At 36.7% G+C, this 27,889-nt stretch overlaps 1 protein-coding gene across 1 annotated transcript in view; it reads left to right on the forward strand.

The window, feature by feature from the left end:
• Positions 1 to 17,811, forward strand: part of RAB38 (RAB38, member RAS oncogene family) — a 59,433-nt gene extending 41,622 nt beyond the window's left edge. Inside the window, exon 3 of the mRNA XM_063094535.1 lies at positions 16,097 to 17,811. Within this exon, the coding sequence (XP_062950605.1) occupies positions 16,097 to 16,249 (153 nt within the window). The 3' untranslated portion in view covers positions 16,250 to 17,811. The remainder of the gene's footprint in view (positions 1 to 16,096) is intronic.
• The last annotated feature ends 10,078 nt before the right edge of the window (positions 17,812 to 27,889 follow it).

The following is a 27,889-nucleotide window of genomic DNA, read 5'->3' on the forward strand; positions in this document are numbered from 1 at the left end:
AAAATTCAGTTTTTTATGTGTGAAAGTCTGGAAGAATGCTGTACATCTAAAAGCAGATGTCAAATAGGTAGCTGTGTATGATTCTGGAGTTCAAGAAAAACGTCCAGGCTGAAGATATAAATTTGGGCATTGTGAACATATAGATGGCATTTAAAGCTCCCATTGAGATTACCTTCAGAGAGAGTATAGACAGAAAAGAAAGAAAAGGACTAAGGGCTAACCTCCTGGCATTCCACATTTAGATGAGAAAATTAGGCCACAGAAATGGGAGGTAGTAGTGGTAGCACAGGTGTTTTGCAAGATCTAGGACTGGAATGTAGTGGACTATTTTCCGTGTACAACATGATAAGATTACTTTTGAGTAGCCAGAGTTTTCACTTTCTTTTCTTGTGCTATTCTTCTGAGTAGTAAAGTGGGAAGATGTTGGACAAGAAAAAAACCAGATTGCACAGCATTGGTTCTTTCTCTAAAACATCAAAATTTGAATTTATTTACTGCATCTCTGCTAGTTAGTGGGTCTAAAAATCAAAGAAGGAAAATAAGGTGATTAAGTGATTGTCTCCCTCTATGCTGTCAACAGTGCACTTTCTTTTATGCCACTGGGAGTTCTAACATAGGTCAGAGATGTCTAGGGAATGATAGGAGCAAGGTTTTGATATTTAAATCTAACTCAAAGAATGTAATATGTAAACTTGTTTCAAGTCCACAAAAGGGCCAACATATTTGGATGCTTTGTGAATGAGTTCATCATCTAGGTTGAAAGTCAGTCTTTGTTAGGTCAAGAATGTTCAAAATGGCAATACTTAACATTTGTATAGAACTTTCAAATTTTAAGTTTCCCAACATCTGTTTTCTTATTTGGCTTTCACAAATATCCAGGACAGAATAATTTTTCACTCTTTTGTAAGGCTTCTTTTTATTAAGAACTTTTGTCGTTCATTTGAAATGGCTTTAAGAACCTTTACAATTCTGGTTGCCTTATCTGGATACTGTATAATCTGTCCATACGGCATTTTAAGTGGAGTGGCCAGATCTGTTGACAATGTACTAGGTGTAGACTGATGGCATGATGGAGCTCTAACCCACTTTGCCTGGGTCACAATATTTCTATTTTGTATAGGATTGTACTATATTAGTTTCTTTTGACCAGCTGTATCAAGCCATTGATACATACTGCACTTATGGTCAACTAAAAGCCTCCTTATTTTTACAAATAATTTGCCGTCGAATGATGTCTTATGCATTTAAGCTATTGATAATTTGAATTATAGTGTGTGATTTTATGTTAATATCTATTAAATTTTATTCTGTGGTTTCAGTATATTGTTCTAGTTTCACCTTTAATTTATTATTTTTGCTCATAAAAGTAAAACATCCATTTCACTTAGGGTTGTATTCATCTACATTTGAATGAGATCCTGAAAATAGTGACTTATCCAAATAAGAGTTTATTTGTAATATGCAATGGGTCCAGAAGCATGTGTCCAGGAACAGAGCGGCAGCTCAAGGATGTCATAAAGGGCACGTCTTTCTGCTTCACCGGTCATAGCATATGGCTCGCTTCCTCATGGTTACAAGATGGCTGCTTGTATTTGTTTTCTACTGCTGTGTAACAAACCAGCATAAACTTAAAAGCTTAAAGCACCACATGTTTGAGATTTCACAGTTATCATAGGTCAGTAGTCCTGGGACAGGTTGGCTGGGTCCTCTACTCAGAGTTTCATCAGGCTTGAAATAAGATGCTGGCCACGCCTGCATTCTCATCTGAAGCTGGGGCTCCTCTTCCATGCTCATTCAGATTGTTGGCAGAACTCTGTTCTTTGCAGTTGTAGGGCTGAAGTTCCTATTTTCTGGTGGCTGTTGCCTGGGGGTTGCTTTCAGCTCCTAGATGACCACCTGAGTTCCTAGCCATGTGGCCTTTTTGCAGTGTGGCAGCTTACCTCTCCAAGGTCAGATGAAGAATCTCTCCCCAGTCTGCTACAAAGGAGTCTTACGTAAGGTAACCTAATCAAGGGAGTGACCGTCCCATCATATTCATATATCCCACCTATACTCAATGGGCAGGTTCCCCAGGAGGTGGGAATCTTGGGAACATCTTAGAATTTTGCCTGCCATACTTATTTCTGGGCAGGATCAAGTATTCTGGAAAGGTTAAGGATAAAAGGCCTGTAACAACTGACTCTGCCCTGTGCCTCTTTTTTAAAGTTCAGAAAACAATAGTTTTACTAGAAATTAACCCAGTAGACGTCTGCTTACACTGCGTTAGTAAAAACTACCATTAGCACAAGGAAGCCAGGAAAATCAAGTTTTTGCTACCTATGCAAAATCAGGATTCTGTTAAAAAGGAAGAGAAGATATTGCATGTTGCATAGATAGCCAGAGCAAGAGTGGAAATGACAGGGCAGAAAAAATAAATTTTGTCCAGTTTAGGAAAAATGAAAATTAATAATTGAAAAAAATCACATATAAGCTTCCATCCAGGGTTAATCACTGTTAACATTGTCGTGTTTCTTAACTACATCGTGTGTTATGCAATCTTAAAGATGTATCATAAGCATTTTTCATGGTGAACTCACTGTAAATGTAATTTTTAATAACTGGATAATATTCTATCATAAGGATGCACCATAATATCCCCTATCATTCAACCTTCTTTTCTTATAATACATGTAGATGTTTTTTAATTTTTATACATTTATGTACTTTTATACATAAGTTAGTTTATACATTTACTACTAGTGTATTAGATTTTATTCTTAGTAGAATTACTGGATCAAAGGGAATGACCATTTTTATGGTTCTTGTTACATATTTTCCTATAGATTTTAAAAAATGATGAACTAATTTATACTTGCCAACAATGAATGAAAGTGTTCATCTCTCTTTGAGAATATTCTAAAATCCTAATTTCATCCATCATGTCGTTTCTGCTTCTTACCTTTGTGTCTAACAAAAATTTGGTTAAGTATGCCTTTTATGACTCCATCCAATCATCTGATAAAAATGAAGTTAGTTCTGGACAGAAGTTTGAGCCTCATACTGCCTTAGAAACTCTTTTTCTTGTTTAATGTAATTAAATAGTTAACAGTCCTCAGGCACAGTATGAGCTCATAGAAATCTACTTTGGATTTTTTTTTTTTAATTTTGGAGCCAACTTGTAGTTACCCTGTCCACAGGGACATTATGATGAGTGGTATTATACTAAAGACCAGATGCACAAAGCAGTCTCCTGATTGCTCAATCTTAAATCGTCATTATGGAGGGAACTGAAGTTAGCTTATTGTGCTTAGGTCTGCCTTCTCTGTGTCATCTGTTAAAATTGCACTATATTTTTCAAGCATTAGTCCATAATTCTTCTGCTTTGAATAAACCCTAATAGTGTCTTTTTCTGCCATTAGTATTTTCTTCAAGCTTGTTCTTAGACTTGGTTTGAGCTTCCTGATTCTATTTGGAACAGTTCAGAATACCCTCAAATCTGTTCTGAGCTCATTCCCCTTTTCTTTCTATCTTTTGTACATGTTATCTTTAAACCTGATCTTATCTTAGATGTTCCTGTAGCCAAACTGGCTTCTTTTAGAGCTCTCTCCTCTTTCTTCTTCCTTGGATAACTCATGACTGTGTAGTTAGAATTTCTGTTTCTGAGCTTCCTGTCCTTACTTTTTTCCAGACTTAATCTTATGGAGTATTTTCCATCTGTGAAAAGAACCTACATAATTGTCCATTTATTCATATATATTTCTACTTTCTAGTTCATGGGATATTTATAAATGTGCTATTTCCTTCCTATTGTCTGGGCTTCAGGGGTAAAATAAAGATATTAGGACTTCGTACACCATTCATGGTTCAAAATTTATCATTCTTATTTTCTTTTTTCTACATCTTTGTATGTGAATATTAAAATAGTATATACACGTCATGGAGAACTTAGAAAAAGGCAGAATTAAAAAATATAAAGTTAAAATTATTTTTAATCAAACCACTAAATGATTTAACTGTTAACATTTTGTTTTATTTTCTTCTAATAAGGAATATGTGTACATGTGTGTATTAAAAATAACTCCATCCTATACCTTTAAAGCCATATTTATCCTTAAAGTGTCAACTCATAGAATTAGCTTATTAGCTATAGACTGATATATAGCTACAGAGGAGGAAGGGGAAAAAGAAAAAAGGTACCCAGAATCCAATTATCTTCTGAATAATGTTTAATAATTCAAAAAAGTATGTAAAACATTTTAAGTGGTTTTTAGCAACGAAATTAAAATTTTTAAAGTTTATAGTAGAAGCAGAAGCATCTTTTACCTAGTGAATGTATTGTCCTTTTGAAACTATTTGAGTCAGTAGAATTCTGTAAAAACAACCAGAAAATCAGAACTGAGTTTACTCAAGCCCTGAGAATCCTCTTTTATTTTTTCATTTTCTTTTTTCAGGTAAATTTATTGAGCAACTACTTTATACCTTTCTGATAAGAGGTATCTCTTTCCAGGTCATTTATGTTTCAACTCTACATTCCGCATCTTCCCTTTTTGCATGTCCAATGTAATAGCCTCAATTGTCCACTTATTCTGCATATTTTAAGGTTATCAGATGCCACTAGATTTTTATCTGTTTAATAATATGCAAATTTATGGAAAAAATTTTTTCTATCTTTTTAAAATCTTACATTGTTTATACTCATATATTGTATATTATGCATGCATATCTGTATATATGTATGTGTGTATATTCATGTATATTATGTATATATCATACACTGCATATTCTGTGAAATGTAAATATATACATCTCCATTGGTGTAGATGATATAAATATCCATAAAGTGATATAGTGAATACAACTGAAGATTTCCGGATTCAAAATGCTTCAGCCATAAGAGGTTTGGCCTCCTACTCCCAACCATCCCTCTTCCTGTCCCCCTACATGTTGTTCAAATAAAAGTTGCCATCCCTACGTATTGTGTCTCTCAAGTCACTGTAATGGCTAATTATGTCCACACGACCTAAATGAGGCCACTCCTGGTACCATTGCCTCTTGGATTTGGAGTTATTCTAGTCTTGAATGTGAACATATAACTGAGGATGAATTCATCAGAGTCCTTCCTCAGGATTTCTTTAATTGAGGTTGAGGGTAGGAAGCCTTTTTTCTTTGGTGGCAAATCTATAAGCATGTGATCCCAAGGATCCAAGCACCTTTATATGGAAAACCTGCTGACAAATGCAGAAAATAAAACTGACTTGATGGTATTTGAGAGTCAAATTTGATTTTCTAAAGTTTCTGGAGTAGCTTAAGTCTTTTAGCAATTCTGTCACTCCTGAGAGCTACCCTTCAGATGACCTAGGCAAGTCCATGGGTTTCTTATTTTTGCAACCAAAAACTAATGGCTAATCAAGTTGGTAGAATACACTTGCTCTAGTAAATGATTGCTTAAATAAATGACCAGTACTTAAACTCTCAATTTGAGAAATCTTTCCCATTACGGGAGCATTATTCTCAGATCTTTCACAAGTTTAAATACATTAGTCAAGAGCTGGAGGTAACCTCAAGGGTCACCTTCAATCCTGTTTGCAAAAAGGCAGAACATAAATTCTCTTCCTTCACAGCTGATGAAACTGACACCAGAGAGAGGACTTGTCCTGCCTGTAGTGACCAAGATAGTTTGTAGCAAAATCAGGGCTAAGATTTGAGTCTCCGGGCTGGCCAGATAGTTCAGTTGGTTAGAGAACAGCTTTATAACACCAAGGTCATGAGTTCAGATCCCTGTACTGGCCAGCTGCCAAAAAAAAAAAAAAAAAAGATTTGGGTCTCCTAATTCCCCGCCTTAAGCTATACTGAGTTTAAAGGAATTTTAGTATAATGGATATCAATATAGAGCAGCTCACAATATTTTTTGTGACTTTTAATTGGAATGAGTTCATTTTATTTTTTCCTCTTCACAGGACAGTTCATTTATAAATTACATTTTGAGCACCTATGTGCCAACAGGCCCTATGTTAGTAGCTGTTAACACTCCAAGTGTGTTAGTGCCACTTCTGCTCTCAAGAAGTTTATTATCTAGTGAGAGAGTAAATTTCTAAAAGTAATTGCAAGTGTAAGTGACAATAACTACTATAATGGACTGCTAAGAAGCACCTAGAAGAGGCACCCAACCCTACTTTGCTGGCATTGGGGGCAGGGATAGGAAGCATTGGTCTACCAGAGTGGATAATACCTTGTCATAACCAGTCATTCCCATTATTTTCAACTTTGCATTATCTCACTTTATTTGGTTAAAATCATATTTTTAAAAAACCAAAAAAAACAAAACAAAAAAAGAAAAACGTGTTTTATTTTGGGATAGGCTCGGAAAAATGGAGAAAGGTAAAAATGGGGATAGCACTACTTAGGTAAGGGTAAAAACCCACGAGGCTGATACAAAATCAATCAATCAATGTTTCTATCCATCCATCCCTCCATCCATAACCATTCCCATAGATACTACTACTCCAGATGAGTGGTTGCCAAATTGTGTGGAGAGGAGCACTAGTCCAGTGAGATAAAGCATTAGGAAAGAATTCTGTGATCAGATAGGTTTATGACTACTGCACACTCCTACCCTGCTTTGAGAAAGGGGGACTGCTTGCTTCTCTCTAATCCTCCCATCCCAACCTAATTCTACCTTTTCCCAATTCACGCATTATTGATGCAGATCTTTTCCCTATGCTCCCAGTTCTGCCCTGTCACTTTCATTCCCCTCAGGTCCTCTCTCCCACTCAGGATGCTAAACTGCTTTTCCATTTAATGCAGAAAGTGCAATCACATGCAACATTCTGTGATCTTCTAAAACTCTGAGAAATCTTGTGATAAATAAACATTTTTGAGTTATTTTTAACTTGACATTTCCTAAAATTATTTAGCCATAAGCTGCCTTTTTACCCTATATCATCCCGTGAAACTTCAGCACCCACTTTGGGATATCTTACTCTAATAATGAAGTATGTTTGTCCCTCCAAACTTACTTATATATGACTCAACAGTAATATGTATGGAATGGTGTATTGTTTCCCAAGTATTTTATTTTTAGTGGCTATTGTACATCAGCACTATTGCTGAGTTCTTTTACGTATCTCATCTCATTTTATACACATCCCCAGCAACCTTGTGAAGTTGACATTATTTTATCATAGATGTAGAAACTGAGGCTCAGAGGGAGGTTATGGTGTCTTCCCTGAGGCTACTCAGCTAGAAATTGGCAGAGCTGGGATAGTTCTAAGTCCTTCTACTGTACCATTCTCCTTAATAATAAATAAATATACACAAATAATAAAAACTTAAGATACCAGAAGATTCTCAAGGTGGCAAATATACCTGAATTTTACCAAAAATTTCAAAGCAGAATAAAATGAAATCCTTGTGAATAAGTCAGATGTCAGCAGCTGACTACTTCTAAATGAGATGTTTTTGTTCTAGATGGGCAGGTGATCGACAGACAGAAATGGAATAAGAGTCACCCAAGCAAAGACTTGTAGTGGATGTATAGAAAGAGATGGGAGTAAAACTAATTCAAGCAGAGGGCACATTGAGAGAAGGGCCTATGATCTGGTTCAACTGGGACCTAGCTAAGTAAGGGAAGTCAGTGAGATGAGACAGCAAAGTTCAGTTGTGTCCATGTTGGTTGGCCCACAGCTTAGTGGTCTGGACTTACTATGACTAGGCAATGTGAGTCAACAAAGTATATTGATCTGGTAATTGGGGATGAGTTATGAATGTAACCACACTTGCATTAGAGTAGTCAGGAGACAGTCTACCAGGAATATGGAGGATGACTGCAATGGGAGGAAACTGTAGGCATCTGACCAGAAAAGAGACTACACAGGGCATGAAGTAGGGTGAAATGTCACAGTGACTGTGAGAAGAGAGCTCACCATGTCCATCATCATCTCTAAACAGAAGCAAAAGAACAGTGGACTAACGAGACAATCACATAACGACTGACTCTATATCATACTGAAGCACAGAGTGTAAAGCCTTTGATGAATATTGCCTAGTCTATGGAAAGTGCTCAATGATTATTTGTTAAATAATAGATTATTTCATTTAGTTACATGGTATTTTAAGTATTACATGATAAGAACTTCAAATTTATGTATCCTCTCTTTTTCTTTTCTTCCTATTACAAGTTTGTGGAATGAAGAAAAGGAATGTATTATTTCATAACAGAAGAAAATTATATAGGTCATGCTAAGCACAGCCTCAGGGAGGTTGCCCAGGCCAAGAATTGTTATTTGAGTGTGGAATTTAGTCTTAGACATTTAAGGATTTGGTAGAGTGGGGCATATTTAGGTTCTAGGGTTGAGGCCAGAGTTCTGGTAGTTAGCTAGTGTCATTGGCATTCCAAATACAAAAAGGTAATTAAAAGATGAATTTTTTTTAGCTTTATCAACATCCATATTTGCACATAGTTCTTGTTCCTATGTGTTTTCACCCAAGCTAGTATTATTTTAACAGTGGTGGTAGAAATGGTTTCTTTAACACTATATGGAAAAGCAAGAGCTTCAAACTCTGTACTAAAGAGTTAGTTGAGGGCTACATAAAAGGGTAGCATATAAAAGAAAAATAAACTAGAGGCTGAAGGGAAGTTGTTAAGCTAGAATTGATTATACATTCAGTTTCATAAAAGTTCTTAAGAGAAAAAAGATGTTTAAATAATTATACATAATATATAGTCATAAAAATATACGACATTACCCAACTTCTACTTTTGCCCCAAATATAATATTTCCAATCTTCATCATTCTGTCAGGTGGGTAGTATTATCTCTATCTCATAGGTATAGCCCAAAAAGATTAAGTGATTTGCCTAAGTACATCTAGTTATTAAATAGAAATTATTTGAAATCATTTCTGGATTAACAGGGTATAAAGAATTATTTTTAAAAGAGCAAAATCACAACTCTAACCTAGGTCTGCTTGACTGCAAAGCCTATACTCATTTATCTCACTTTTTATAAACTGGTTCATTCAGTCTTCCTTCCATTTCACCTAAAAATAATGGTGTCAAGTAGTACTTAGAAAGCAAGATAAGAACAGGCAGTTTAACTTGTGAACTAAATTATGTTGTGAATATGTGTGTGTGTGTGTGTGTGTGTTTGCCACTCTCTACAGAAATCACTCACATCTAAAATTATTTTCAGGTTGAAACCTGAGCTTGCCACTCTTCTGGGAACCTTGTTCATTCATTCATTCATTCATTCATTCATTCTCTTCTGATTGCCTACTGTCTGCAGGCACTATGCTAGACCCCAGGATACAGCAATGAAGCCCCCATGAGCCCCCAGCCAGTGGAGATTACACATAAACAAGCCATTACATATTAACCAGTGATTGGTGTCAGAATAGAGGGGGTGCCTCTTCCAGTCTAGGGGAGTCAGAGGAGAATTCCCATGGGAGGTAATCACTGCAGAATGACCTGAATGAAGAAGGGAACAGTGAAGGTGTGTTTCACAGTACTGAGAGAAGACTACTCAGAAGAGATAACACTTTCAGAAAAAAGGAGGTGTGCAGGCAGCAAGAGCTAACACGTGAGGTCATTCCAGCATGGTCTCTGTGATTCTTGGAGCCTGTGTGATACCAGGAAAGCCACTTTCCCTCCCTTTACCTTAATTTCCTAATATGTAAAAGAGAGCAGGTTAAATGGGTGATGTCTAATTTCCCTTCCTCTTTAATATTTGGTGGCTTTCTGTAAGCTTGGGGATGGTTCGTGGCTGACGTGGGTGGTGGAGTCTGCTAGGGTGGTGAAAGGGATATCCCTTGGCAATAAGGGAAGAGAGCTAAAAGGTATAAGCCCTAGTGCTATAGAAAAGATGGAGGAAAGAAATGGACTTTGGCACATCTAAGAAAAAAGGACATGAGCTGATAAGGCTTTGTTGGGGATGGTGGAAGTATTGTCAGAGGGACACAATCTTTGGAGCTGACTTTATTTGTGAACTTTTCTCTTCTCTATACCCTATTTCTCCATTCTGACAATGTGATTCTGTCCTGTGTTAAAATCTGTGACAATATAGCTCGATGTGTCCTTCCCAGTGCCTGTTAAACTAATGTCTAGTAACTTTCAGAGAATAGGGCATCATTAAGACCTGGTTTCTCTGAATCACACTCTTCACTTATGGATTCCTTTCACAGAGAAAACTTTGAAAACTTCGGCAAAGTGCAAAAAAAAAAAAGGGGGGCTTTGGATTTAGGTAGACATTGGCTTAGGAATGAGCAAAATGTTGGCTGTGGACTCTAAGAAGATAGCAAAGAGAAGAAAAGAGGGAAAATATAGGAACTTTAAGGATAGGAGTTTGAAGCCAGGTTCTGACCCTTGTTGTCCCCGAGACCTTGCGTACATCATTTATCTTCTCTGAATTTGACTTTCCTCATCTGTGAAAGGAGGGCAATAATCCCACCTCAGTGATATTGTAGAAGTGAAGTGAAATGTCACATCTGAGAACAGTGCATGAGACACAGGGCTCAGTGTGAGGGAGCCCCAACAGAGTTTGTGACTGCAGTGGGACGAAGCTGTTACCCAAAGGAAATGGGCCTGGGGGTGGTATCAGGGAAGAGAGAGGACACAAGTGCTTAGGAGACAGAAATACAGGTGTCCATGACACTAGCACCCATGTTAGGTGTTGCCTAAGGTAAACAGAAAGCTAGCAAAATGTTTGACACTTAAGTGCTCAGTAAACAACTGCTGAAACTCAGAGAAAGGATTTTTAGACCCCTCTTCTGTGTAAGACTTCTTACAGTGGTGTTGTTATCCAGCAGGCCATCTGCTCTAATTAAAATTTCACGGGTCTGAGGAATTTAGTGCTCTAACCTTGGAGCCTTGGGTACACTGGTGTTTTGTTTGAGGTTGATGTATTTGGAAAGATTACGAGAGGATGAATTCTTTGCCAGCTTCTAACTAGGCAGATATGAAGGTTTTCTGCTAGGATTTTTTTTTTCTTTTTGCTCTCTGGTACTGTGGGGTCAAAGATTAAATAAATTGCCACCAGACAGATGTTGTGAAGAGCTAATTAAAAAACTGACAAGTACCCAAGACGTCAGATGGTTATATTCATATGCCTTCCTTCATCAAAAGATCAGAATCACTGCAGCTTAGAAACACAAGCATTAAATTATATGTCCAGAAAGTCCGTGATTGCAGTAAAAAGGACAGTGTCTTTAAAGACATCCTTAATTACATGAATAGGTCTCAAAACTGGCTGTACATTTTAAATAAATGGAGAATCTTTTAAAAAATACCCATGTTGGGGCACCATGCCAGACCAATTAGAGCAATGTCTCAGAGGAAAGCACTGGTAACACTCTTTTTTAGCTCTCCAAGTGATATGAATATACAGCCAGGATGGAAACTACTGATTTAAAAATCAAACTATTTTAATATCTGTTTTAATCCTGGGAGACACTGTTATATAATGTATAGGAAACAGGAAGGGAACTTGAGTTAGACCAGTCATGGTTGAAATGACAGATCGGCCAAGATCATGTTTTGCTCTGTGTAAGTAACCTTTTTTCTACCTTTAAAATAGGGCTATTAGCTCCCTAATAAACTTTTGTGAGGTCTGGATGTGAACATTCTTTCATAAATAAAGTATGTGCTTATCTCTGGTTACTACCATTTGTTTTTAGTAAAATACTTTGTTAGGAATTTTAAGCCTGTGTCTCAGGCTTGTTTATAGATATAAATGAAAAGATTCTGAGCAGAGGCCCAAAGATGAGCACACATCAACCTAAAGCAGCCAGCACAATCGACTGTCTTGTTATGTTGCTGGTGTGTAAATAAACCACAGTCAGATCCAGTCCATGTGTATGTGTCTCAGAAGTTATAGATTACATAGATTTCCTTATTATCAAAAGATGCTCCTGGGAATGTTGTTACTACTGTCTATAATAAATACAAATAAAAATTCCCAGGTAGTATTTTACACTTGAGCCAGCAGCTCTGTTTTTATACAGTCAGCCAGAAAATGTAGACTTGGCTGTGTCTACTTGGATGCCAAGTAGCTCAAGCAATTATATTGCAGTCTAATTGCCCAAAGGGTGTGAACCTGCAGTTCTGTCAGGCAAGGTTTGATTATCCATGCTGGCCTTGGGAAAGAAGGGGAGAGAGGTTTTCTCCATGTTGCTATTTCTTCTCCTAGTCTAGGCCATTGGCTGTGACTTCAATGGTGTATAGAAATTCTGATGATTAAATAAAGTATTGTATGAGGAGAATATACAGATAAGATTTATTGACTGTACTTATATACTCCATGCCTTTTACTGTCCTAAGTATTCACATGTTCTAAGTATTAATATGTATTAACTTGCAAGCACCTGTGAAGTAGATTTTTAAATGCTTCTGTTACAGATAAGGAAACTGAGGCACAGAGTGGTTAAAGGAATTTCCCCCTGGTCACACAACCAGAAAGTGGGGAAACTGAGATAAGGGTGTGGGTGCAGGCCTGGGATCTAAACACTACACCCCTTGCCTTTTTATAGTATGAACGTGGTAATTCATAGTTCTTGCTCTTCTTCCTGGCTTCCTCTTAAAATTTCTAGTCTGAAATAGGTATGCTGTGGTAAACAGCATCATAATGCACATGATGGGTATTCACCAAATACTTACTGCCTGATTAATTGTTAAAACAGATGGCTAAGGTGTATATATAGTCCTGTCTAATAAAGGTTATATAGCATTGTGCTTATTGACACCTCACCTACAAAAAATCCCTAACAACTCTACTTAGTCAACTTAGTATCCAAGTCCCGACAGTGATCTGGCCCCCAGATGCCCTTTCCAACCTTTTTATTATGGCTTTGCTGTTTACACAAACCTTGCTAGTGTGTAAGCCTAGTCAGGAATGGGTCTTATTGTATTATGTTTCTCTTTGTGTGCCTAGTACTTAGTGGGAATCTAAATAATATTAATTGACTGAAGGAATGGCTTGGTCCCCATGACCTGCTACTTTGTTCATATATATGGTCTAAAAGCAGACACTGCCACTCCCTGGCTCTGCCCCTTTCCTTTTTCTAGAGCCCCATCTTCCATGATCTCATGTCCTAGTCCCAACACCAACTAGCCTTTCCTTGCTGTGTTAAACTTCACAAACAATTTCACCAGCAACATCTTACCTTTTACAAAAACGATGCTGCTAGGCTGCCACTCATTAGGCTTAGGTTTTAACTGTTTCTATTATAATGATGATGGATTTTCATCGATTTGCCCACACTAGCATTTAACTCTCCTTTTTAGCAGGTTTTGTCAATTTGAGCATTAATGAAAGAAAACCCTATTTAACTGACATGTTAATATAGCAGTGGAGGTTTAAAAAATACTACTGGCAAAGTTAACTTACATTGTATATGAAGGTGGGCCCTTTATAATGTTTAAAACTTGTTTTTCCTGTTATATAAACATGTCTTTATTATAATACTTGAAAGAGAAAGAACTAAGATTTGTTTAGCACCTATTGGGTATAACACAAGGGAAAGAACTTTTATTTGTTGTTGCATTTGGTCTTCAGAATGATGTTGAAAAGAAATAGAGCTTAGTAAGGGCCAGACTTTGTTGTCAGAAAGACCCCGATGTGAATTCCGGCCCTCCAGCCCACTTGCTGTGTGATCATAGGGAAGTCTCTTAGCCTCTCTAAACGTAAGTTTTCTTATTTGTAAACATCTATAATATCTCATGTTTCATATTTGGGTAGGATTTTGTTACATCCTCCCCCAACACATAAACAATGGCCAAATGGGAATCAAAGAACTGGTTTATTAATGGCTGGGTAAGTACCTGATATCCACCCAAACATAGGCCTTCTTTATTGAGATGCTCTAGCCCATGAGGCCAAGGCTTGGAAGGCTAAGTGAGGTCACCTGCCCCACCTTCCTGAATGTGACACAGCAAAGGACCGTCAAACAGGCTTCTACTGTGTCAGGTAAACATGTGGCTGGACTCAAGAGCAGAGCATTGAGCTGGGTCTGTCCCAAAGAGCCAGGCCCTGCTTGGGAGCAGGTAGTTCTAGTGTGACACCTGAGCATGACAGCAGGAAGAGGAAGAGTGGCAGAAGGCAATGCAAGCACAGGCAACGACTTTGAGGCACAATAACCTGCCCAACAGGGGACAGGGCATAAGTACTGCTGTTCTCTACGAACACTTCCACAGAGAGGCAGATACTTGAGCCAAAGGGAGAAGTGCCATTCCCAGCACCCCCAAACTTAACAACAAAATCTATAAGAACAAGAAACTTATCATCTTCTTACAGGGTTTTTAAATGGGATTAAGTAAGATTTTATATATATAAAGTGCCTAGCAAGTTCACACTGTGAAAGCCCCAGTGACCACTACACTCCATTAAGAGAAATATGTTTTTATTAAGTAAGTGTTATCATCAAGACCATTTTATAGCTGAACAAAGAGAGGCTCAGAGACAGGAATGATTGGTCTGGTTTAAAAGCCAATAACAACAATAACATAACAAATAAGCCAAAAGCAACCAGACCTTTTTACCTTGTGTTTTGGATTTAGAAACCCTCAGAAGCATTTTCATTAAGGTACTATACAGGGGAGATAAATAATCAGGCTATTGTCTGGAACTCTGAAGTTACCTTAAGCTTTCATAGCAGGTGAACTTGGGGTCAGGCTTAAAGGATGGGACACATGCTAATGAATATTTACAGCTAATGTCATTATCCATGGGTACCATTTGGGACCATCACTATCTCTTACATTATCCACGTAACACGTCTTCGTGCAGTGATCTCAAAATATATCAACAACTTTGATATACACACAAAAATTAGGAATAAGTAGTTTCACTTCAGGTTGGACAACAAGGTCCTATATTAAAACAATTGGACAGCAGGAAAGTCCTTGTCTCTTTGCATTAAATTTGAAGAAACACATCAAAGAAGTTCTACAAATTGTGATGAAAACAATCAAATTTAACTTTACTAGAAATCTTCACTTTACCTCTTTTTACCTGAGCAAAGATATTTTCATTTTAGTACACTGATAGTAAATACTTGGTATTTCTCAGTTTTCTGACTACCAGGGAAAAAGGCAACTCAGTCTATAATAATTAAATAATAAATTTTAGATTCAAGTGCATGTGCCATATTTTCTACAAATTAAAGCTTATTTCATTCTTGAAACTCAACTCAGATTTCTAATTTCACATATGCCTTTAAAGAATTATATTCATCTGGATTGTCCAGGTAATGCCACACTAATAAACAACCCCAAATCTCAGTGGCTTAAACCAAGATCATGATCACACTTGTGCTACTTATGTCACCCTGGGGTGACTGGGATACTTACCTCTACTTGATTCTCACTCACAGACCCGGGCCAAGTGAATGTCATCTCTGTGCTTCCACAATTGCAGAAACAGAAAAAAGAACATGGGGCATTGAGCACTGGCTCTTATTGCTTATACGAGGACTCTTCAAAAAGTTGGTGGAAAGGGTCATATTATCTTTTAATTCTATTTTTTCATGAACTTTTCATGAGGAGTAACCTCATATGTGAAAATGAAACACATCATCTCACATTTCCTTGACCAAAAAAAATTCACATGTCCACACCTAACTTCAGAGAGGTCGTAACAGTGCCCTTTTACCATTTGACTGGAGAGCGGAGAGCCAGAAATGTTTGTGAAACCACTAATGACCACTACAAAAGGCATCCTGTTACTTCTATTTTAGATCAAGGTCTACACGAGTGGTATGTGGCAGAGGACAATTATAAATCTAAATAGGTTAGAATGAAGACTTAGGCTTCTACTACAATACTATGCAATATATAGTATACAATTACGTGAATATAAGAAAATTGCCCACTGACTTAAATTCAGCCTACTAAGTGAATCCACTAAACACTATTTCCCCTGTATGACAAAATGAAATAAATATTTTTACTTTTGTGAGGGACTGAAACGCAGAGTTCTTTGAAGGAATAAGTGAGCGAGGGGAATAGGAAGAGAATGCATGGATAGCATATAGGAAGGGGTATTTAAGTGAATTGCCCAAAATACTGCCCTATTGGCTCCAACATTATTTTTGAATATTGAATAAGAAAAACTGTTTTTTCCCCTTAGGAAAACATAAACATTGATGAAGCCTCCAGATGCCTGGTGAAACACATACTTGCAAATGAGTGTGACCTAATGGAGTCTATCGAGCCGGACGTCGTGAAGCCCCATCTCACATCGCCCAGGATCGTTAGCTGCTCCAGCTGTGCCAAATCCTAGTACTCCTTCGTAGTGTATGATAGGAATAATCCCATCATCCCACGAATTGTGTCTCAATTTTTGCCATTTTTGGTAAGTGGGAGGATAGGGAAACACACATGGCAAGACTAAGATCTACACCTGTATCTTTCCTGTAAGAGAGAAATAGCAGATGTTCTTTTTATGTTTTTCCCACCATCAGCATGTTTACAAGCTTTTTAAATATTTAGTCTGTTACAAAATTCTGTGGTGTAGCTGACCAAAATTTTGCAGGGTCAGAGTCAGCACTTTTGTTTGCTTCTTTAATTCAGCAAAGGCCTCAGGCTTCTAAGAGAAGGGGAGAAGAGCAAACTAGCTGTCCTCTTAAGCATTGGCTCTTGCCTTTTCCCTGGAGTCCTTGACCAGACTTCAGTACAGTCTCTGATGTTCTGACAGGTCTATTAAGCAGAAGCAGTATTTTCTCCAGAGATGACCTCCATTCTCAGCAGACCTAAGAGGTGTCTCTGATTGAGCTCTCTGGAGTCCTGTACACAAGCATCCTGTGCTTTTATTGCCTTCATTGTTAACTTGCCATGGCTTAAATGTTGGTTTAACTGAAAACTGTATAAAAAGACCTGTATGTGCCTTTCTGTTAGCTTTCTCTGATTCAAGCTGTGGGATTCTTCTAAACGTGTAATATATATTATATATATTTTCACAAGTGAGCAATTATACATTAAAAGATACTGTTTCCCTATTTCTGAAGGAGCTTTAAGTTTCTCAGTATTGTAAACTTTTTTTTTGGTAGTGTAACCATGGTTCTCAAGATCCGTTTTAGAAATCTAGAATTTTATTTCAAAGAGGAGGTGAAAAACACGCCCTTAAAAGAACTGGTGGGCACTCTTAAAACTCAGATGAGTCTATTTCATCTACATCTTCTGTTCATACTGACATTTAGGCCAAGAAAGGAAGCAGTGTCCATATATTTTTTGATTAATTAGGAGAATATTTTCTCATATATTCTGGTCAAGAAAGGTGCCAGGCCAATCAACATAAAAAGAAACAACTAAAATGTACATGGTGCTAATATGCTGCAAGTAGTTACTATTTTTTAATGGCATTACTGTCCATTGACATTCATAGCACACTCAGAGGGGCCTTATCTTTTGTCACACATGTTTTTTGATGTCCTGCCCATGGTCTCTTGACATTCACTGTCTCCAAAAACACCAATCATATATTTCCCTATTGTGTTTGTGACCCTTTCCCTGGAGACATTCTCTGGCCCCTGGAGCAGGTGGCCTACGAGGCAGGCAGGCCAGACGTGCCAGGGAGTTAATGTCTCCAAGAGAGGCCGTCAACCAATGATAACAGGGATTGGGGGATAACTACCCCAGGTTCCTTGTCCCTCAGGAAGGACAATTCTGAGGCATGCTGTGTGCAGTCTCTGAGGTTGTCAGTGAGATTAAGTCCCTGGTCCTACAGGGGTAGCCTTCCCACGTGACTCACCATCTGCTTCCTTTCTTTCTTTCCTTTCTTTGCTTCTCCACTTCTCTACTGATACTTCCTGGGTTCATTTTCCAAATAAACTATTTTCACTGAAATCCTTGTCTCCGGATCTTTTTAGGGGGGGAACTCAACCTAAGTTAGTTAGGACAGAGGTGGTCCTAAGAAGCAGATCTACAGTGTCAGCCTCCTGAACTGAATTATTCACCATCCACGTGATAGTAAAGACCCTCTTTCTCATGGATAATGTATTGGAGCTAATCTCTGACAAGCACTGTAATTACAAAGACTCTCATCAAGTGGATAGAATATAGGTGGAAGGAAATGCTATTGCTCTTGTGTTTGAAAGATGTCAGATAATGAAGTTAGTTAATTGCCATGGAAACTCTGAAGGAAGAAAAAATTATGGACTCAGATCAGCAAATTCTTAATTTAGAATTTGGTGTGAAAGCTGAAGACCTCCAAGCAACAATCAAAATGACCCTTATTTCCTTCAGCTGAAAGATAGACCATACTGAAAATCAGACCCAAAATTTGATTTTATGAGTGGCAGAGTTTTAAGAGAGGCCAAATTCACAGAGCTACCATGTCCCCTCTCTTAAAGGAGTGGGATCCCAAAATATAGGATGAGATATTTGGGTATATATCCTTTCTTGAACCCCCAGGTTCCTCTGAAATTCTGGCCTAGAAAAAGAGGCTTTTTACCCTTTCTAGTGGAAAAATAATCAACTGCCACATAGAAGCCCCACCTCAGTAGACTGTTTTAAGACAACTTTTCTCCTTTTCAAGTTCTGCTCCCATTTTTTCCCCTCATTGCTTCTAGACAAATAACTTCGGTCAAGTCTTAGCATGACTTGGGTGGAAAAGGATGACCTCTATTGCAGGATGAAATGTATCATTCATCAAATGAACTGCAGAACCTGGCTAATAAATACTAATAGTAATTTGGAAAACGGTCCAAAGAACTGGTCTTAAGATATTAATATATTGGATCAGGAAGGACACAATATCGGACCAGAAAGTCACTAATCTGTTTATATGAAGGCACTCTTTTATGAGTTAATTTTTAACATTATGGCAAGTCCACCTGGAGTTGATCCTAATATGCTACTGGAATGGCTCTTTGAAGTTTGCAAATGATGCTAACCTAAAATTAATGACATGGATATGCCAGAACTATTCTGGCAAAGTATTGGAGAAGAGATCCAAGGTCTTATAGGAGTGGGAATGTTAAAATGTGTTTATTTGGAAAGGCTAGAGAACCTACCAGCTGATTATATTCCCTGAGATTATGTTCTTCAAAATGAACATTCATTTTTTTCTTTGGTCACCTCACTCCCCCAACAAATATTTACTGAACAATTACTATATTCCCAACACTTGGGCTAGCTGGTGTTGTGGAGATACAAATGACTAAGTCATGGTCCTAGATCTTAAGGTGTTATGATCAAATAGGAGACTCAGACATCTAAGCAATTCACCATGTTTTAAGAGAGAAGTCAAATGTCCAGGCCAAGATATCTCTTTGGAAAGCATAATTTGTTTCTAAATACAGTGACTGCAGTTCAAATCATGCTTAAAGAAATAGAATAAATGTTCCTACTATTCTCTGCCCAGAACAGTGAGATCTAGCCAAACTAGATTAATTTGTTTAGTTAGCTGTTCCTGCTGTTTAGAATATTCTGTTTACTTTTTTGTCTGGAATCCTACCCATCCTCAAGGATCAGCACAGTAACACAGCCTTATAGTCTTGCCCATGTCTATAGGCAATTCAAATCTTTTTTTTTTTTTTTTAGCTCACACAACTTTTTATTCATGCTATCATCAGATACTCACATGTCACACTATAATTATACATCAACTACTACTTATAGAACACATACTATAGGGCAGCTACTGATATGTAGCTTTATGTCATTTAATCCCCACAATAACCTTATATATTAAAAGTCCAATTTCTCCATTTTATATATGAAGAAATTGAGGTACACAAATATTTAGTAATTTGCCAAAGCTCCCACAGCTACCAGTTGGCAAAGCAAGGATTCAAACCCAGCAGCCTAATTCTAATGTTCATGCTCCTAGCCATTATGCTAAACGTCCTCCTCTTAGATTTTTGGAGGAGACAATATTCTGAGTGCAAAGCACAATGCTTAGCTCAGGAAATAATAGAGCTTACCATAGGCTGGACATTGCTAAGCACTTCTCAATAAATGTAAGAGATCATGTTGTCATGAGATAATATATATAAAACACTTAGCATAGTGCCTAAAACATAGCAAGCAATCAATAAATGACGATATTATGATATTATTCTGTCGGCTTAGTTATCTTTTAAATTGAAGTAGTACAAACAATGCTATCAGATTAAAATGGTAGATATTTTTTGAGGTATCAAAAATGGAACCCCAGGGCAAATCTACAGAGGTAAAAAGTGAATTAGTGGTTGCCTAGGCTTGGAGGGATTTGTCAGTGACAGCAAAAAGGTGTGGATTTTCTTTGGGGGATGATGAAAATGTTCTTAAATTGATTGTGATGACCACTGCACAACTTTGGGAGTATACTAAAATCCATTGAATGGTATACTTTAAATGGGTGAAATCTATGGCATGCAAATAAATAATTATAAAACCTGATCCCCCCCCCCCAAAAGTGGAGCTACAGGAAAAAACGTTATGAAATTATTGTTTCCCCCAATGCATTACTTTATCCTAACTATGGATTATAGTCCTGGTGTTATTCCACAGGAAGGAATCCTAGGAGGTTCCTTTTTACTGCTGCTGTCACCTGCTATGTTAGTCAACACTCTGAATTCATGACTTGCTCTCAGATGTTGAAACTACCATTATACATGGGTTTAAATTCAGCTTCATCTGAGCTGTTTCCATCTGAAAATATCCTTGACTTTTCTGGGATCGCAAGCACCAGAAAATTCCCCAATATTGGAAGAGAAAAGAACATGAGAAATCCCAATAAAAAAGGTTTGAAGTGCTGATGGTCTATACCAGAATAAGTCTCAAAGATGAGGGTAAAATGCCTCTTGGAAGTATGTCCACGACTATTTCATTGGATGGATGAGTCTGAAATTTTCTTGTCAACAAATCAACTTATTTTCCTCAATTTGATTAATTTTCAGAATTTTAATCCCCAATACCAGGAAGTATATTCTGAAATAAAATGTACTCACTGAAACGGTACTGATAGACATAAGACTCTGGAATGTAAAATTCCAGATGGCCCAGATTATGCTTTCTACCAAAATTTTCTTTCAAGAGAGCTCAAAGAAGGCTTATGAGAGTGTTTCTTTTTTAATGTCAAATACAAAGAGTGCTATTACTTGTAGTAGAATACAACGTTTTCCGTTTTGTCTTGAACTGACTTTTTAAGAAGGTACCTTATGCGAGATGTGTAACATCAATCAATTTGTACTTGTTGAATTCCTTAATCAAATAGCTATCAAGTGGCTGCTCTGAGCAAATTGCTGTGTTTGGTGTATTAAATAGGTCACATGTCAAGGTCTCTAACAAAATGCATAGTGCTTAATATATGTTCATTTCTTTCCTTTCTCTGTGATAGTTGTCATGGAAACAGGAGGAATAAAAAGTCATGGGTCCTTGCTCTTTAAGTTTGCGGTTTCCCTGGGGGAAGAGGGAGCTGGTTAACAAGAAAGGCAAAAGATAGAGCTGCAGATCAAGAAAAGAAGATTGTCTCTGCTTCTACTACATGGCAGTCTTTGTTTTATTTTATCATTATAATAAATGTTAATAGCTATCACTTATTGCTTGGATTTTATAGTATATCTTTTCCAAACATAAAGTCATTTAATCATCACTACTACTCTGTTGGGAAGTGCATGGTTGGTGACTTCAAATTTTACAGATAAGGAAACAAGCAAATAGAAAAAAAGTCCACATGTGTCATGTGATTCTAGCAGGATTTCTAGTCAGCGCATCTGCACTTGTGGCCACAATGAGCTAATCAAAGCACATCGTTCCTCCTGGCTTGTGTGATAGATCCAGGGGTGTGCTTGTGATCCAAGCTGAGCCATGCAGAGTCTTTTCCTGTGCCTTTTCCCCCCAAAGCTTTAAGAAAGGGGGCTGTAGGAAATGGTCTTCATTCTCTCACCCCATGTGAGAGTTAGGGGAACATATAACCAATAACAGAGAGATGAACAGTCAAGCATGACAGAAGGAGAACAGGGAAGAATGAAGATCCCACCTGAGTCTTGTGGTCCAGCTGTATATGAATCCTGATTTAACCTTTAACTTCTTAGTTACAAGAGGCAATAAATTCATCTTTGATTTCTTTGTTCATTTGTAACTGGGAACTCAAGTGCTCCTGAATAATATAGCTATACAGCCATTGAAAGTGGATTTAGACTCGTACCCAGTGTATTTGTGTACATGGTCCAAAGGTCCACATCCTTGACCATAATGTTTATTAAAATAATAGCTCCCACTTACATGGGAGATTTTTATATGCATTGGAGGCTTTACTTCAAATATTCTATCAGTAGGAAAATATATAAAGACATAGCTGATGGAAGAACAGGTGCTTTATGCTGATGCAAATTTAATAGTATCCAAAAAGAAAATAAATAGTGACAAGTGGCTTATAGAAAAAAAAAAAAAAGCATGCAAATACTTTGCAGGAATAAATAATATTGTGAGGTGACAATACAGGAAACTGTGATAGACATGTAAAACCATGGATTGTATATGAATTAATATATTAAAAGTTAATGTATTTTAATATGTCAAAATATGTATTAAAAGTTAATATAAAAATGCTTTAATCAGAGTGTGTTTGCATAGAACAATCAGGAGGTAGATGTTCTTAAAAGTTAATAAAATAAGGTCTGGGAATCTCTAGAAAGAGATAGAGAATATTGAGAGTAATCAAAAAAGGATGGAAAATAAAAATTTTGTGAAATTGCTAAATAATAATAGTATCCTGCAAGAGAAGTATGAGAATAAATTTGATAAATGCCTTAAATACTGATTGATTTTAAAAGAAGTGATATTTAGCTATTCTCTTTGGGAAAGGTAGTAAAATGAGAGAAGAATGGGTAACCAACATTCAGAAATGCTCTGTTTAAGCCTAAGAACGCAGAGAACTACCATGAGTATATGTGTGGGGGGGGTAGGGGGACACAATTATTTGAATATGACAAGTAAATGAAATAATGCTGAATCACAGGTACTGAAAAATTATCATAGTGAGTTAGCATTCAAAATACTATTCATTTAGTACCCACTTTGTGCCAACTACTATACATATGCCACTTAGTCTTCATAGCAACACCACAAAATAATCATTAGTAACTCAATTTTAGAGATGAAGAAACTAAAGCTCAGAGATCTTCAGGGACTCTCCCAAGGTTGTGCAAATAGAAAGTGACTGCGCCAGCACTCCAATGCAAGACTGGTTGACTCAAAAGACCATACTTCCAATATGTCTTCATGTGACCATATTTAGATGACAGCAGTTTTTAAGATCATATATTTACTTTGTGTATGCATTAGCTAAGGTTCAGTAAAGAGACAGGCATTATACAGTAAATTAAACAAGGAACATTTAATATAAGTAATTGTTAATTAGTATAAGGAAATTAATTATGAAGAGTTGGTTAAAGAGACCTCTAAAGAATACAAGAATAGCAGACACTGGAAAAAGCCACCACTTCTTGGACTGAGGGAGAGATTCCAAAGAAGGAAAAAACTTGGTAGAGCCTCCCCACTGCCCACCCCTTGCCTGAGTCTGAGACTCAGACTTTGCTGAGGAAGGTGGTGTTGAGGTCCACTGGGTGGCGGAGAAATTCACTTAGGTCCCTCGTGCCCGGGTGATGAGCAGGAAATCATTTTCTGAGAATTCACTGGCTGAGGTGCCATTGACACTCACTGGAGAGTGTCCATCACTGGGTTTCCATCCCTCACTGCCAATGCCTTCTGGCAAGAAAAGGTGTCTGCTGGTCAGGAAGGTGTCCTCTGGCAGCACACCACAGAAGCAAGAAGAAAAACATTGGATCTAGGAAAAGAATCCTCTTTCTCCTGCAATCTCTCTCTAGCATCCTCTCCTGACAAATGCCTTATAGTGTGTCTGCTGACAAAAGAGAAATGCTTGCAGAGTCCAGCTCTAGAATCAAAAAACAGTCAAAAGAGGGTGGATTTAGAACAAAGGAGCAATAAATTGGTAACTGGTACCATGTATTAATTAGAGTAAGCCATGATCACTGTGGGAACAAAGAACTCCAAAATTTCAATGGCTTGAAATAATAAAGGTTTTCTTCTCACTTAAGTCATGATCTGATGCTAGTCAAGTGACTCTATAAGGCTACTCTTCCATAAGTAGAAATTCAACTATTTAGACTTCTTCCCTTGTGGCTGCAACATCCTTGGTATTCTTTGTTTCTAGATGTGCAGATGGAAGAAAAAGAAAATGTTAAGATTAAGGGGCATACTTTAAAGCCAGTCCTGTAAGTGGTATATATATACAACACTCACATTGAACCGACCAGAATTTAGCCAGAACACTCCTAGTTTTATGAGAAGCTGTGAAATGTATTGTAGAAAAATAAAACAGTAAACATGTAACTTTGTTTCTGCCACACTGTATTTCAAATGCTTGTTCTGTCCGTTATTAAGTTTGAGCAAGTTATTGTATGTCTCAGAGTCTTCATTAACTCATCTATAATATAAAAATAATGACCTTTACTTCAAAATAATGTATGAGGTTTAAAGAAATGTTACATAAAGCACTAAACAATAGAACCACTACACACTTAGACCTGCAGTAAATATTAAATTTCCTAAATCAGTAATTATCAAAGGCGGAAGAGGAAATGAGATACATATCAAAATCTCAAAGAGGTGGTGATAATAGGAAAAATATTTAGTCTTATAGTTTTATATTTGGAAAGCCAAAATATTTAATATTCTGGTAACAGAAATCTCAGAAGATTTAAAAATCTTTATTTAGAATAATTAAGACAGTTTACTTAAAGTCTTTGTCTACTAAGTCTTTGTGCTACCTCAAGAAATGATTACATTATTTAATGCTGTTGGATATACTAATTATTCTAATTTGAGCATCACATATTGCACACAGGTATTGATATTCAACACTGTATGCTACAGATATATACAATCAACTATGTTTCAATAAATAAAAAAAATCTTTTGTGGTTGGAATATTTAGAAATTAAATTCACAGCATGGATTTGCAAGAGAAAAAACATGGCAGATCAGTAATACATAGGAGAAGGTAGAAAGGGCACTAGGTGGGATGACATAACAGCATCTGGTGTTTGCTTTGAAAAATAAAAGAGGGACGGAAAGGGAAGAGAGTGATAACACAGTATTTATTAAAAGGGACATGGGTTAAGAACGGTTGCAAAACATTACTGTAAATGCTCGTTAGGCGCCTGCCTGTGTCATCGTGCCCATTTGACTTAACTCACATGCATGTAAGGAAGTTTCAGAGCAAGGAGTTGGAGTGCTTTGGTTCTGAAATGACACTGCCTACATTCAAGTCTAGTGTGCTTAGTATTCATGTGCCCTTAAATCGACTTACTTTCTCTCCTTCTTAAAGGAGAATATAATTTTTAGCTGGGTATTTGAACACTCAGATATACAGCACATTTTCCAGCCTCCCTTGCAGATGGGTGTGGCCATATGATTAAATTTTGGCCAATGTGAAATCAACAGAAATTACGGGTGCAGCTTCTGAGTTTTGTCCTAAGGGAAGAATGCATTATTCCTTCCCCCTTTGGAATGTGGCCATGAAGTAGAGAGCTGGAACAGTCATCTTGAACTCAAAAATGGAACCATAGAATGAAAGAGTAAAAAGATTTGGGGTTCCAGATAATGAAGGGTTGACCTACCAACCAGGGAACATCTACTTTGATATTTTTAGAATAAAGGAAAAAAAAACCCTCTATTCTGTTCAAGCTATGATATTTGAGGTGTTTGATACAGCCTAGCATGCATCCTTGGTAAAACACTCTAATCTTCTGGTTTTTTAGTCTGCAAAACCGAGATGTTAATAATAGTACTATATTTTCTGTTTTTTGTGAAGATTCAATAAAAACAGCAACAAGGACAATGACAGCAATATCAGACGTTTATATAGCACTTCGTGTCAGGCTCAGTTCTGTGTTCTTTAATTATAGAAAAACATCTGGTACATTAGTAAGTACGGATGTCTGCTATTGTTATCTTCCTATTTCCTTCATGATCCCCAGGATAAGCATGCCAATTCATATTTCACTCTATCCTTTTTTTTTTTTTTTGAATCTTTATGGGTGTATTTACCTCTGAAATTAACATCAGAATATTTTCTTTTACATTGCTGAAGTTTCTTTTTTATATATATTTTTTATGAATATTCATGAAATACAAAGCTGATTGTCACCCCTGTGCCCATGATGTGAAGGCCAGATTCTCAATGGCAACATGCTCTATCCTTTCTCAATCCCATGGGAATTGCAACTAATATTCTGTGTGTCCAATTATTTCTATATTGACAGCAATATAAACATAGTAAAGTAGTTATAAATATGAATGCAAGTCATAAAATTTAAATAACATAATTATGTATATTATTAAATTTCTTTGTTGTTCACCTGATAACTAGCTTTTGGAAAGCTTATCAGCAAGCTCGTGGCCATGGAAATAAAAACATTTTTTGTAGTATTAAAAATCAGCAATATCTTTATATTTCATCTTATAACAAATATGAAGCATGCATATTGCAGAAAATAAACTAAACTAATATAGCAGTCATGAATGATTCCCTATTCAAATTAACCAGTCTTTTTCTCTGCTTCAGTGGAATTGTGTTTAACATGACATTTTGGGACCTAATTTTTTCTCTTTATAATGAATGTCTTTCTAATTCATGAAATATTTCTATAAATTTTGAGGGCGAATTGAAATCACATTGTATTAATATATACTATGGTTACTTAACCATACCATTAATTCTGGACATCTACATGGTTGTCAATAATTTGCCTTTAAATAATGTTGCAAAGATACATTTTTATGTACACCCATGATTAATTCCTTTGTAAGTTCCTAGAGGTGAAGTTGTTGAATCAAATGTTATGCAAAATTTTAAATCAATCTGAGAATTACTTTCAGAAAGTTTGTACCAATTACCACCCCCATGAATGATGTTTGAAAATGCCCAAAGAACAGAAAAATTTATGGTGATCTCTCTTTACACACACATAACCACTGTAGAAAGCCTTTCAATGTGTATGTTGGGGAGGGAGTGGTAAATATATGAGAAGAAAAATTTGGAGACACTGAAAACATGATATCAGATCACAGCAATATCACTTTCAATTGGGAGGAAAAGTGGTGGACTATTTGGTACAAAACTATGCTATCCACCCTAATGAATCATTGTGCAGTATATGCATGTATTTAAATAACACACTGCACCCCACAAATATGTACAAATAAGTGTTAAAATATTTTTAATAAAAATAAATAAATACATAAATGTAGACTTTAGTCTCTTCCCTCCCCCTCTTTTTCAGTACCCTTGGTACCAAAAAATAGATCAGTTAGCTGTCTAGTAGTTGGGAAGAAGTGAAAAATAGGATTTCCTAAGAACTATTTTGTCCACTTGAAAGATGTAACCTGCAGGCTCCTGCAAAACCTGCTTTCCCATAGTATTACTAAAATTAATGTCATGTCTTTGTGCTTTATAGTGTTATAGTACATTTATTCTACCAAAGTATTATTAAAATTTTGAAGTACTAATATTCATAGAATCATCCGAGCTTGTTTTAAATCCATGACAACAAAATGTTCTTACTAAAATACTATTGAGGTTGTTTACCCCTTAATTTTGTATAAGCTAGAATTCTAATAACAGAATAAATACAGAAATAAAATTTTCCCAGAGCAATATTAAGCATTTTATTTTAATTATAGAAGAAATAAGGTTCTTTGATATTTTGGGTTGGCAGAATATAAAATATGAACTATTAAGGATTATTGGACTATCTATTGTAATTTTAACACACCATTGTAGAGACTTTTTATATGATTTTCTTGTTGTTTTAAGGCAACACACAATCTCACTACCTCCTCTTCCCTTTTTGTACCCTCAGAAGAATGCTAGGCTCCTGTAAATCATTCCGTAAGTGTTTTCAATTTATGA

The sequence above is a fragment of the Cynocephalus volans genome, chromosome 4 (assembly GCF_027409185.1).
Source record: "Cynocephalus volans isolate mCynVol1 chromosome 4, mCynVol1.pri, whole genome shotgun sequence".
NCBI classification, from domain to species: Eukaryota; Metazoa; Chordata; class Mammalia; order Dermoptera; family Cynocephalidae; genus Cynocephalus; species Cynocephalus volans.